At 40.1% G+C, this 14,668-nt stretch overlaps 1 protein-coding gene across 1 annotated transcript; it reads left to right on the top strand.

Moving 5' to 3' along the window:
• Positions 1-843: 843 nt before the first annotated feature.
• On the top strand, positions 844-14,668 carry LOC145441888 (uncharacterized). The gene is made up of 11 exons (XM_080319836.1): positions 844-1,383; positions 1,482-1,587; positions 1,723-1,846; positions 2,488-2,533; positions 2,683-2,784; positions 4,354-4,513; positions 4,617-4,798; positions 5,820-5,934; positions 6,446-6,587; positions 9,124-9,269; positions 12,676-14,668. The coding sequence occupies exons 1-11, from the start codon at positions 1,299-1,301 to the stop codon at positions 13,175-13,177; spliced, it is 1,710 nt and encodes a 569-aa protein (XP_080175962.1). The 5' UTR covers positions 844-1,298; the 3' UTR covers positions 13,178-14,668.

Genomic DNA, 14,668 nt, shown 5'->3' with positions numbered 1-14,668 from the left:
CGTAACGTTTCAGACATATTACGTCTACATAAGGAGTATTAGAACTTGTTTCCAAGTTTCACTAACACATAACGATTAAATTGTTACGTTGCGTAATCAAATGACACACACCAAAATTGACTCAATTACAACGAGTATAAGCGGGCCAATTCCAATTTGAAATTTCAGTCATTTTATAAAAAAAATGTATTTAAAGTGGCACATTTCGTCACTTTGTCATGACCAAACATCGTGTTCGATGCATGCCCGAAAGGGAGAATGATGCTTTTTCAATCTTGAGAACGGCCTGTGATGGAGTTTGAATGGAGACACCGCATGAAAAAATATTATTCTTACTTCAACCATGCCTCGAGCACGATTCTTGGTAATGGCGAACCGAATAAATTTGCCACAGTAAATAGTATTATTTTATAAAATGGAATTCAAACTGTTCAGCCCACAGCGATTCACGGCAAAGTAAGGGTTATTCACCTTTCGATGGCAGGTAAGTATTGCAAACTCGTTTCTTATGACGACTCAGTTAACAATGTAAAAGCGCGATAAATTGTGACTATATCAACAATTAGGCGGGAGAAACTCCTCTTTTCTATCATAATTAGCAATGATCGGACAAGCTTGATCTGGTTTACGACTCCTTCCAGCTGCCGGTTGTAAAAGAGTGACCCATGCCCTCCCAATAGTGTGCGACTTCATTAGAATAATGAGACATTTAACAGTTTTAAAATTGCTTTGGTACATAGTGTGACCAGAAAGACAGCTCAATCATGTTAGCGATTCCATTGAATGTATTACCGGTATCACAGAATATTTCTTCCCAAAAAGCTTGCTCGCAAACGATTTCTCATATAGTAAGGAAAGAGTTCAAGTCGACTTCGACTCTACAGCGATACTTTATGTAATACAGTTCAAGGATATGTGATTTTCATTATTTTCAAATGTCACGGATAAAGTGGGGGTTGCGATCACAGATATTTCAGCTATATCGTTCTGTTTAGTTTCAGAGTGAAATTAATGAAGTTCTGCGATTTAGTTTTGTACCTTGCGAAACTGCATGAATCAAAACAGTATATAATTACAGGAAGATACTGAGGACGGTGTTGATAGTGCTGCAATTAGTAGTTTAGTATACTATTACCAGTCAACATCAAAACTATTCAAAATACATAATGTGATTCCTGACGAGGTTTGGATATCTAGTTGGGGTTGAAATTGACCACCATGCACATAAAATATTCTCTGAAATATTTATATTTCAGGTTGTGTGAATTAGGCCTAACAAAATTTGTGATTTGACAACAATGAAAATATCTATATTTGGCGAAGGTTTTGTTATTCTAACAGCTCTCGTGTCATTCACGATAGCGGCCATTAAAGACCCTGCATGTAAGTGTATCGTATTTACGTTTTCTTGTTATGCGCACTGACTATAGGAGTGCGATAAATAATTCTAATGCCATAATATCCCGTGCTTTTTCTTGCAGGGAAACATTGCATGCACAGCATACATGCGTTTCCAGGAAAATGGGGAAGCCTCAAGAGCCCTGGATTTCCAAACGGGATAAATACGCAAATACAGTGCAGCTGGGTGTAAGATATTATGAATGTTTTCCTTGACATGTAGATAGAGAAAGCTGTAGTGGAGTAGTTCATTCCATGTCTCTTTGATGCCTGAAGTGGCAAATAACAGTTTACAGAAATGTCCATTCCCAATTTTTCTTACAGAATCCAATCAAATCCCGGGTACAAAGTAAAGCTTGCCTTTCACACATTAAATATGACTGGATCAAGAGGTAACTGCTACACCCAATTCGTCGAGGTACTCGATTACAAAGTGGGACATTCTATGGTGAGTACACGTCTTAACACTTCGAGGGCGGTTTATCGTCGCGTGGTTGCAATTAAAACAAACATTAATTTAAAACCAACATGTTTAAAACAAGTGTTTTTTTCAGCCATGACGTCACGGATATTTAATTTTGACGTCACAGTGGATTAGCATTGACAATTGAAAATATGTAGGGTAAATATGGCTCTTTCGACGAAAGAGACTTGCGACCGCTGTCATAAACAGACCAAAAATATCTTTAATCAGGACTACATCGTTATGCAGCGTTTTTACCGTTAGCGTTCTTCATCATAAGAACACTCAATCCGCACCAATGATCTATATCTACATGCTATAGCTGTTGAACCGACGATGATTTCGACGATTCCTGCCCCCTACATCGCATACGTCGACTATATTGGGTGAAAATCGTCCGTAGGCCGGAAGTATTTACACAGTTATGGCATGATTAGACAACGTTAAAAAAAAAACAATTTCGATTTTCAAAGGCATTTGTTTAAAACACTGTTTAAAACATGTTTTAGACAAAGTGTTTTAAAACACCGTTTGTTTTAAATGCAACCCTAGTCGCGCAGTGATATTTTCATAGTCCTCCTACACCTTAATATCACATTTACCTCGATGCTATCTATTCCATTTAGGGTAAATTTTGCGGAGATAAAAGACCCGGAGACTACGTTTCATTTGGTGAGCTCAACAATACTTTTATAAAATGCCTATTATGACAAGCTAGCAGAGAAGACTTTACTGGTTGATGCCAACCGGCTGACTACTCGCCTCCTATAACACATCAAATATACACTTAATTCGATGATTAGAGTCGGAATCTTTCGCAGGTTACAAAGTCAGATTCGATCTCCAAGGTGACACTTCTGGTGCCAAAACGAAAGGTTTCGACCTCCGTTACAAGGCGACCAGGGAAATTGGAGGCTTCAAACGTACGTATTTTAGAACGTAACTGCAGTTCTATGCACTCAGAGTGTTCCGTCGACGTTCAGGCAATAGATACTTATAGACATAACATGGTTTTGCTGCCGAATTGAGTTGTTGATCGAATCGTGTCCATTTCTCTCATCGCAAACCTCTTCTCGAATTGCTCCGAATGATGCATTGCCTTGAACTAGGCCTACATGAGAACCTAGATATTCGATTTCATCGTTACCGCCACTGGTAACCATACACTACACAGCTATATCGTTATTTGCTGATCAAATACTCGCATTCCACGCAATTGAATATGCAGATATGAAGGCCGTTTTCCCATATGACCTGGAGCCTTGCAATGTGGTAGGCCCACTCATTGATTCAGGAAAATATACCCAGTAGTGACCACTAAATGGCGTTGCTGATTAAGTGGAAGTGGCGATTTCCGAAACGTATGCAAGCTCAAGTAGAAATCTCAGAGGTACTTTAGTAAGTCGTCTTTAAAAGTACATTTGGTGCAGGGTTCGCGTAGTTTTTAAAGTTGATCGATCGTGGTTACTTTCGGCCTTGCAAGATGCATCTTCGCGACAAACCAAAATTACTTATGACATTTTGTCAAATTTTGTCAAAATTGTAGCGTTAAGTCAAAAATTGTCAAAACAGTTTACAAAGTCAAAGTTTTTTTGCAACCCGCATTCCATTTGTATCGTAGATGTTTGCACTGTTGGTGAACTTATCATTTGCCATTTTACTGCTTGTAACTTACTTTATAGGCCTACTGTTGTAGACGGCCCATTGTCTGCTGATTCTGAATCATAAACGGTCAAATGAAACAAATAGATTGAGATGGTGTTATGCTCAACGTACCCCAATATCTTAACTGAAGCAAGATTGCGTGGGCATTGGTTCTTATAGAAGAATCCCAAGAATTGCAAGATGAAAAATTGTGATAAGACAACATTGCCAATGTAAAGCAACACGGTGTGTCACCTGCCAGCCAACAATTTCTGCTGCTGAACCTTCTTTCTCCATTCTTGGCAAGCTACTTAGTGAGGACAAACATACTTAATTCTATCCGACGATGTAGAAAAGTGCCTTTCGTTGTACTACAACAAATTTAATTATTTCTACCATAATGCGTGACCGTGATGTAAATACTGGAATTCTTCATAGGTCCAGATTTCGTTAAAATGAAATTGAAAATTTGTAAGTTTTTAAAGTCAGAAAAGTTTTTACAGGTCAAACTACTTCGTAGGGACAGACAGTTCCAACCAGAAATGAAGATAAATAGTACGATTCTAACATTATGTGTGAAAACACCTAATTTACATACGTGAGGGCAACTCTAAGCAAAGCCTACTTGAATACTTCGAAAAAAAGCAGCAAGCACTTGGTTACTATCCACCTCAGGATATACCACATATCGCTCGTTATCTGCGCAACTATGCGAACCGACTATGAATGCTTCCTCAGTGTGTGTGATTTCAGATCAATACCAACCACTAGGAGAAATTACCTAAAAGGTTGCCAACGTTCTTTATGCCGATTTTGCAACTCTCCCAGTTTGATCTCTTTACTATCAGGATCCTGGGCGTTCTCTTCCAAACCGACCGTGAAGGAAAAACGCAGGGGCAAACCAAAATCAAAACCGAAGTCACCGAAGCCGAAGCCTGGAAAACCAGCTGCACCGCCAAAGGTTTTCGGAGGACCTGCAGTGCGCAAGCAAGATGAAGCGGAAGCTCCGTAAGTTACTTTCATGAGATAAGTGGACACAATTGAGTTGTGTACACAGTATGGTCAATTAGATAAAAAGTAACTATAACTATGATTTCCGCGCGTTTTTTAGCGAATCGACATCGGAAACATCGCCCAAAGTAGTTGCACCCACACAGCAAAAGCAAGCAAAGCCGTCGAGAGTGCCATCGGCAAATCGGATTGGATTTCGAGCGCCTGTGGCGAGACAACCTAACCGGCCAGTGATTTATGGTGCAAACGCGAATATCCGGGCCGTTGATTACGGGCGATCGAGTAAGTATAGTTCACTGAGTTGTCTAGACTCTCTAGAGTCTAGACCAGTGGTTCTCAACCGGGGATCCGTGAAGCAATTTCAAGGGGTTCGCAAGACCGCCAAATTTGCAAAATGACTTATAGCCTAGTTTGTAATTTATTCAATTTGGTAAATCACGAGGCAGATTCGCTTCATAACTGCTAAAACTTCACAACTCACATTACAAAAATGGCCGTCTGAGATTAAATATCCTACTGTGCAATATAAAGTTAGAGTGATAAGGCCAATCAGGGTGACTTCGAAATATTTACAAGTTGTCAGTCTCCGCAAATTAGTGAGTAATAGTCGCTAGAAATTGACATTTTTTATCTGTTGTTTCTACAATATAGCCTACATAACCACTATTCAATAATAACTTCAAGATGAGCTGCTAGATAGAAATGGTTTGGCTGGACGTTCATTAAAAATATGTTTTTCAATTTTGGTGCCTTAAGGTGTCGTCGGAAGCGTTATGAGTTAATATTACATTTGCCACCACCCATGTTTATGGAATTGGATTTTCAGCACTCGTTCATATCAAATCGAAAGCGCTAATTTTCAATACTCGACGACTTATTTAAATAAATACATCTGCAAAATTAGCTTTGGAGTAAAGAAATTCGATGGAATTTCTACACAATGTATGATATTAATTTTAAGACAGGTAATTTTGTTGCTGGTAATCACTCTACTATAGAGTCAATTGTGCACAAGTAGTATGACGGTTGAATGGTAATTGAGCAAAATTTGACCAAAAACTTAAGGGGGTCCGCGGGGGCCCTGGACGGCCAAAAGGGGTCCGTGAAGAAAAAAAAGGTTGAGAACCACTGCTCTAGACTATAGAGTTTTCTAATCCCTTAATCTATATTGATAGTCATGTATCACTAGTTCACTAAAGCCTATGTTTGAGGTTCCACCAAAACGTTCGTATACTATAGTTATGTTTGCGTTCAAGCTGTTGGTTGCGTTTCAAAAGTTTGATCCCCATACTTATCATTACAGATGTTATTACGCAAGCCCCTGATACCAGTGAGCCTGTTCTTGACTACACTATCATCGCGGGTATTGCAGCGGGAGGCGCTGTTCTACTTGTAGTCCTGATTGTGGTAATCAAATTGTAAGTATTACAGTAGATGAAATAATCGATCTAATCCCAAGCCTAGTTACTCAGGGTTGCCAACTGGCATATTTGAATGACAAAGTTCACGATTGTGGCGTTTATAAAAGGTGTTTGACATGACTATTTTAGGTTCCTGGTATTTTCTGGACGTTCGCAACTATAGTATATTGTTATGTTTGCATGAAATTCTATTCTTGCATCTTTTCAGTATTAGGAATTGGCAACCTTGTTACTAATGTGTGTATGGAAAGTCTGTGCTCGCTCTTCCATATTCATAAATCAGCAGCCGAATTGAGACACCCTAGAGCAGAGTCGGTCGACATTCTACAACAGTAGGCCTATACCACGTTTGCGTATACACATGCACAATGCACATTGCACACCCTGTCATAAGAACATGTTTAGTGATTAGCAATTAGCATGTGCAATTGTGCATTGAGCACTACTCATGGCAGCCGTATATTTATTTGGACCATTATGTAATCGTTTACGCTTATGATACATTTAGGTGTGTCTGCGACAAATCCAAACGCAAAAAGTCCAAAAAGGCTATGAGAGACGAGAGTGCCAACAGAAATGTTCCTGGGATGTCTATGGTCCCTATTCCGGGGATATTACCTGCAGAATACGCAAGCGAAGATATTATGAAGGTTGGTGGATGGTGGAGTTACGTAGTTTTCAGTTTAATAATGTTTGAAGTATATGACAGCTATACGTGTTCATGTGATCTATTACAAGATTTATGTTGGTATATAATTCTTAGTTATACCCCCTGCGCTTGTCTGAATCTGTACGTGTTTTAGTTACGTTTTCTACCACGCGGTAATGTATGTTGCTTTGCCCGCGGTGCTTCCCAACCTTTTTCAGATCGCGACTCACTTTTCATCCAAATCTCATTGTGCGAACCACCATGAGATATCGCAACTGACGAAAAAGCAATTCAATCACTGTGCGTCGCTGTTGCTGTTTTGTTGTATCAATGGTGTTTTTCGACTGCTGTGGTCATTTACTAGGGATGGTGTGAACCTCTAAAAGGTTCAGGTTAGTGTGAACGCGAACCTTTTTGAAGGTTCTGTGTGAACGCGAACGTGAACCTCATGACGTCACGTGACGTCATATTGCTAATTCCAACCCTATCTTTCAATGAAGTGATAGCCTATAGGCCTATTAATGTGCACTGTGCAGTGTAGCCTACACGATATCTAGCGACGACTCGGACCACATAATGCCACAATGCCAAAGAGCATATTGGCGTTTTAGACGTCGCTAAATGTATCAACTGAGGCAATCAAAAGATATAATAATTCCATAAAATCCGTCGCTTTGCCAACAATTTCGACGAGGACTTGTCAGGGAATATAAGCTTACGCCTTAACGGCCTCGGCCAGACCGGAAAATGTATTCGGCGTCCGAGTATTGCTACATTGATATTGAACACAGTGTAAAACAGGTTTCTATACTTGCTACCGATATTAGGCTACCCCACAAGTTATACAGCTGTAGCGAACACCTCAATCGCACGGATTTGGTTTTAATGATACATTAAACATATGAAGTCAACATTGACCCCGTAGGCCTGCTAGATTTGTTACATCAAAAAACGATATGAATCTCATTGATTGGTTGAATAAGCATCATTCGCTGAATACATGCAGTGTATGTTGCTCGTGATGTTTTGTGATTGCGGGCAACCTCACAGCAGAGAGTCACTAAATATTCACAATCGGAAAGATGGATATTTCGAGCAAACTTTTGTAACAACGCAAGTAAAGTCTTCGAGATTGTCAAGGTGCATGCTCGTTTTGTGTTGATTTCTTATGCTGCCAGCGCCATGCATAGAGTGGCCTGCAGTTGAAATGCAATAAATTCGAACCAAATATGTCATAATGAAGTGAAAATTGTAATATATCAAAAAGGTTCACAGTGCAGAACCTACCAAGGTTCTGTTGTGAACGCGAACCTCTAAATTCCCAAGGTTCACACACAGAACGCGAACGTGAACCTCTGGTTCACACCATCCCTATCAGTTACACCAAGCCGATATTCTTTGACTTGATTCCGCAGCTGCCGAAAGACTTCTAGACCTATTTAATACACCATTTACGCGGCTCAGGTGACGAGGAGGAGCCTATAGATAAACCTCCAACACTTGAGTCGACCTCGGTCGAACTCGGACCCGTGATCTATTGGTGTTGCACGCTTTCTCGCCACGCATAATGCAGACAAGACCCAATACACGTAACGCATGATTACAAACGAGAAAGCGCGTATATTTTGCGTTGAACACAATGAGGTTCTGAGTATAGCTTGCGTCGCGGCAATTCTTTGCTTCTTGTAACACCAAATCGGACTGGACTGCTGCATTCTTGTTTAACGGTCGCAAAGCCTTCGACGGAAAGAATTATTTCCCACTCTCAGGCATACATAATAAGTATAGGGTTGTATTTAAAGCAAAAATCCTTTTACAACAAGCATGTTTAAAACAAGGCCCTTGTTTAAAACTTGTTTTTTATTGTTTCTTTTTTGGTGTCTTTTTAAGCCATGACGTCACGAATATTTAATTGTGACGCCATAGTTAATTGACATTAACAATTGAAAATATAGGGTAAATACAGCTCCTTTGACGAAATATCTGTACTATTACTGTTGAACCGACTATTTTTGCGGGTTCCAACCATCCCATACCGATATGCGTCGGTTTTATCGGATGGCAATTGTCCGTAGGCTCATACAACATGTTTTTCGGAAAATATTTACGCAATTATGGCATAATTTTACAACTTGAAAAACCACAATTATGTTTTTTTAAACAAAGTGTTTTAAAACACCGTTTGTTTTAAATGCAACCCCAATAATGAGACACTGTCCAATTTCGTGCTCCAATCAGAATGTATGTCCCGAAAATCTGGTTCATTACCTATTGCGAGTACGGAAACGTGGCCTGCGGCGATTATGGACCCCAAAACAATTCAATTTAGAGGATGAAAACGTGTATTTGCTCGTTTAATCGCGAGAAGATAGGGTGCTAGGCATATCGAATAGGAAACTGTAACATTTAGAAAATCCTCGCCACACACTGGTTGGGAAGCACTATGCAACAGAGGAGTGATGACTTATATCACTAAACTCCACTAACGTGAGGCTCCTCTCGCTACGATGTTGCTAAATTTCCTAATCTTGTTTTAGCGCAATGCATCACACAATCGTCGTCAGTCTTGGTCTGCTTTGCCCCCTACGATGTCGCATATGCATTACCCAGTGGTGTTCGACGATCCCAGGTCAAGACGCTCTGTGGCAGCTGTATCTATGCCAGCGCGTGTTGCGTCATCCAGGTAATACAATCCGTTAATGTTTTACCCTCATTGCGCAGTGTTTCATCCTCGCCTTTGTGATTTTACGGGTGTATTTAAAAGACCTCATTCCGGATGATTTTCCCATTGCTGCGTATATCTAGGCATTATCTCCGCGAGTTCCCTGAATCTGACGTGGTTAATGTCATTTCCTGCAAATGGAGTCACTTTCGCCTTCATTAAAGTATATGTTGTATGATGTTTCATTTATTTCGAATCGGTGTCCTGGAATCTCCTCTTTTTAATCTTTTTTAGTATCCCGAAACCACTGAACATTTTTTATCCAGCAAATGCAATGCTAAAAATATGCGTTTCATCATAGTTTTCCCGTTGCGAAATGTGCCGAACTGAATTTTTATTTCTGCCTTGCGACCCCATCACCGACGCAAATTTTAAGCCATACACAACTGAATTTGTGTCATCCTGCAATTGATATTTATCAGCGTTGATTGCATTTGCTTGTCGTTCCGAAATCTCATATCGATATCTCATTTTTGTATGATATTTCACCAGCTCTGATGCATCTCTGTGAGCGTAATTTTTATCGTGGTACAAAACAGATGATAAGCACCTATAATGTTTGTATAATAAACAACAACTAGAACCACAGCCTGCGGTGATTAGTCTCATAACTATATAGCACGCATCTTGGATCGATAAAAGGTATGGGCATCTGATCTATGTCTGCGGGCAGTGCTAGTCTGAGCCAGAGGTGGTCAAAGTAGTCAAGAAAGCTACTCAAGTAGAAGTAGAAGTAGCGACTAAAAATCTACTCACGTACGAATAGCAACCTAAAACTACTTGAAATAGAAGTAGAATTGACCGACTTTGAATCTACTCAAGTAAGTAAGTAGTTTTGAAAACGATCGTAATTCGTTCGCATGGACTGTCAAAAGCTGCAAATTAAGGTGCGAGGACGGTGTAGAGAGCTTGACTCATATTGATGCATCCCAGGAGGTGTCAATTTTTGACAGAATAAGCAGTCGTCCACATCATTGGATGTAAATGATAGTATTGATATGGAATGCGATACTAATTACTTATTTACTCGAACACCCCGTTTCAGAGAATATCATGGCATAGCGCCCTCTCCCATATTATAAGGCCCCTAGTTCAGTCGAGGAGCAATACGAGAAGTTGTGTCGCATACTTTGCGCGATTAGTATACGTTAATTAAAAATATGTCAGATCCTAAAAATTCCATATAGTGTATAGCTTAATTTTCGGAAAATATAAGGCATACACAAATATAAGGCTACACTTGCTTTTATACTTCAACATGTATGTTTTCCAGACAAAAGAACTGAAACTATGATTAGAAAGACAAATACTACTTCGAAAAAGCGGAATATATATTTCATTTCTTTTGTCCAGAAAGTTTCAACGATGGTCTGCTAAAACAGGTCTAACGTTAAAAACAAGTCAAAGTCCACTTTCCAGATTAGAACACGTCATGGCTGCTAGGTTTAATAGGTAATTGCTAGATTACGAAACGATAGTTTCAAGCGTTATGGGGTGGGGGGGGTAGGGGCATACTTACTGTGATGAAATGTTTGGTATAGGCGACGATGCAGTGTGAACGGAACACGCAACCCGGTGTCTAAGTTATATCTAGCGATGCTTTCGTTAAACCTATTTCTCACACTACATTTACTGTGCGCGAAGCATAACGAATATTCTGGGTATTACATGACTTTTATGAAAATTAAATGTATGTACTACGTCAGCGGTTCTCAACCGGGGGTCCGCGAAGCTATTTCAGGGGGTCCGCGAGACCTCTAAATTTTTAGTATGGTCGATATTCTGATTTTTTAATTTGAGAAAGCATGAGGCAGTTTCGCACCACAACTGCTAAAACCTCATGAATCATACCATCATAATAATCGTCTGGCATGAGCTATCGTAGTGTGGAAATTCATTTTCGTTTCCAATTTTCCATTAACCTGCTGATACAAACATATTGCTGTTTAGAGACGTTTTGTTGGGGTTTGTGGAAAAAAATAAAATATGGAGATAGTAACGTCAATCATGGTGACTTCGTAATGTTTGCGAAACCTTCTCGATTTGAAGTTGTCAGTCTCATCAAATTAGTGTACAGTCGTTTGAAATGAAAATTTTCGAATTATATTCCTAATTTGTCTCAATGCAGGGATTGAAACCTCGCCACAAAATCCATTTTATCCTGTGATATACATAACCACTATTTGAACAGCTTCTTGAAGGTACGGAACTGCAATATACAATTGAATATTATAGTCATATTGAAATGTATACCCGAATATTTTCGGCTGAAACCCGTCATAAACCGGACAATGATATACCTGCTCTTGAACCGGATGCCCTATCTACAAGGCTGATGAACAAGGAGTGTTTCGTTGCTGTCAAAGCATTACGCTTCAACCCTGAAATTCATATCACAAGTTATATTGGTATGCAGCCTTGTCTTGTTAATGTTCAATTGTTCATGGTCGAAAATTTGTCATGGTTGGAAAACTTGGATCCATTCTTTGGCGCATAAAATTTGTCTATACACTTACATTAGGATTTTACTTTGACGGTAGAAACTCTCTCCGGGCCGATCAAAATACCGTCTCGGGCCGAGTCCGGCCCGCGGTCTGTATGTTGCCCGTCCCTGCGCTAGATGCGGACGTGATATGTTCATAAAATATATGTTTCTTCATTTTGGTGCCATAAATGTTGCGATCACACCAAAAATATCGTTGGAAGCGTTATGCGTTAATATTGCATTTGCCTCCATCTATCTTTGCGGAAATGGTTTTCGGCACTCCTCGTTTCTATCAAATCGAAGACGCGGATTTCCAAGACACGACCACTTACTTCAAGAAATACAGCAGCAAAATTAGCTTTGAAATAATAAAAGTCTACCAATTTCTATGATGTTATTTTCAAGAAAAGTCAGGATTTCGCTGTTTATCACAAGCCTACAGTTCATATTTGCACAAGACAGATAGGAAGGTTGCACCATAATAGAGCTAAAATTGAACTAAAACTTGAGGGGGTCCGCGAGAGTCCGTGGCGGTCAACAGGGGTCCGCGAAGCCAAAAAGGTTGAGAACCACTGTACTACGTGAATACAGCCCGGAAATTCCTTAGGCTATCTTTCTTATTAGGGGAATAAACTACTTCTACTTGACAAACTGAAAATAGTGAAAAGTAAGTAAGTAGTTCACAAAATATTACGACTTGGAAGTAGAAGTAGTGAAAAAATGATCTACTTGAGTAAGTACCAGAAGTAGAGGAAAACTACTTGAGTACTTCGAAAAAGTAGAAGTACTTCGTTACTGACCACCTCTGAGCAGTACATAGGTTATCTCATTTCTCCATAAAGGATATATATGATTAATTACGGATTTCTTTTGTATTCTTAGATCGAGAATAGCAAGCTCGAAATCCCGTGGGCCACGCAGAAGTCGCTCGGTTACCAGAAGATCTCGGTACTCGGATGAAGCACCCCGCGCAGCCAACTTCTCCAGATCAAGAAGTCTGTCGTATCTGCCGGCTAACATGAACGGTTGGGTGAGAGTGGACGATCACGATTCCAAGCCGTCGGCGCCCGCCAAGCGCTTTTCGTACGACAGTGATTTCGAAAGCTCGGAAAGCGATTCATATTCCGAGTCCGACTCGAGTCGAGATCGCCGTAGACGTAGATCTGCCTCTAACAAACGACTTAGAAAGTCACGCAGACGTAGCAGAAGTCCGCCTCCACCTTATAATACAGCTGGTCGTCTGATGTACCACGCAAAAGGCAGAGATTTTGATGAAGGTTACAGCACCAGTAGAAAAGCAGCGTCCTCCAAAGGTGGTAAGAAGAGTAGTAAAAGGAAAGATAAGGACCGAAAAAGAAAGCGATCACGGAAATATTCCTACTGATCTCACCAAGGAGTTTGGAAAATTGTTCACTAGATTATACCCCGTGTGCCTTTCGCTCGTCCGCTCACTAGCTCTGAATGGTCGAATTCTCTTATTGTACAACGAGATCGTGTAAGAGAAAATGCATGTGTTATTGATCCCCTACAGACTATATCCCATAGAGTAAGTCATATATTTCACACTATACTATACTTGTTCTAGAGTACGGACGTTATTGGTGAGATGGGGGATGCAGATGGCTTTTGTAACAAATCCAACATATGTTAATTTTACGCAACTGTAATCCCCAAATCGGACTTAAATTGTTCGGGATAAAAATAGTAGTCTATACTGTGTATCACTGTCGTGTATTATAGTCGTCTCACCTATACACCATTACGGTATTAACCATGCGACAAAGTACGCTGCAGCCTTGGACGCTCGCACGGCTATCGCCTGGCATGATAGACAGTCAAAGCCGCTTAATTCGCATTAACATGCGCAACCGATTCATTCGACCACAAATGCCAGAGAACAAAACGGTAGTAAGAATTGCACGTAAAACTCTCTTCAGACACTGGTTTGCAATTCCTGCCGTTAGGCTGTGACACAATATACAGCACTTTGTTTATTATTACGAAATGAGCGATAATGGCCAAACAATGACGATCCATGCAGCAACAATGAAATCTGGACAGTGAGCTCACATAAGGTCATCTTCTTGGACGCAGTTACTGCAGTACAGTTGCATCCGTTCCCCTTGCTACATGGCTTAGTGCAGTATTTGAAAAAATTACTGCCGTATTAAACCCTATATGTGTGTATATCACGCAGTAATGCAGTATACAGTATTTTTTTAATCGTTTGGTATAGAAATACTGTACAACACAACTAACCTGAAGGTATAACTCTTGTGCGGTTTATGTCATCAATGTCAATTTAGTGCAGTAGGCTATATCGCAGCTGTAATTCATTTATTACGCAGCAGTGCACTATTTTAATGCGTTGTCTATCTTCAGTCTTCACGCACGGCCAAGATACGAACACTTGATTTTCTGCTTAATTCGAACAAAGCCATTTCCCGCTTAATTAATTCGCCCAAAAATGAGCGAAACCAAAGCGTACGAATTAAGCGGGGTCGACTGATATACACCTTCTACGATCCGTTGTGTTGGAAATGACTTTTGTGGCGTGCTCAATGACCGGATGTCGGTTCATTACATTTCGAATCTATTCTCAAAGTGGATTTTGCATAATCGGGATACAAAAATAAGTCTGCGGAACCTGTCTCGAGTCTTGATTTCAAAACTTCAAAATTTCAAAACGAAACCCCCAACCCACTTTTACGATGTCGCGAGGCAAAAAATATGTCATTAGCATCATGACAATTGTGCTTCGCTGCTTCGTTAGAATTCGTGTGGGTCGCCAGGTATATATGTGCTTTGTTGGGATATGATCATAGCTCATCATATTTTGTTTTCTGGTATATAAATTAAAAGCTCGCCGCAACAA

The sequence above is a fragment of the Botryllus schlosseri genome, chromosome 6 (genome assembly GCF_051294905.1).
Source record: "Botryllus schlosseri isolate E-star chromosome 6, Bs_hap1, whole genome shotgun sequence".
In the NCBI taxonomy this organism is placed as follows: domain Eukaryota; kingdom Metazoa; phylum Chordata; class Ascidiacea; order Stolidobranchia; family Styelidae; genus Botryllus; species Botryllus schlosseri.
This window is presented reverse-complemented; position numbering and strand designations above follow the sequence as displayed.

Bases quoted from the DNA above. Each gene is read 5' to 3' on its own strand.
- LOC145441888 (XM_080319836.1), top strand. From the start codon at position 1,299: ATGAAAATATCTATATTTGGCGAAGGTTTTGTTATTCTAACAGCTCTC. The intron at 1,847-2,487 runs GTGAGTACACGT...TATTCCATTTAG, and splicing joins ACAAAGTGGGACATTCTATG to GGTAAATTTTGCGGAGATAA. The intron at 9,270-12,675 runs GTAATACAATCC...TTGTATTCTTAG, and splicing joins GCGCGTGTTGCGTCATCCAG to ATCGAGAATAGCAAGCTCGA.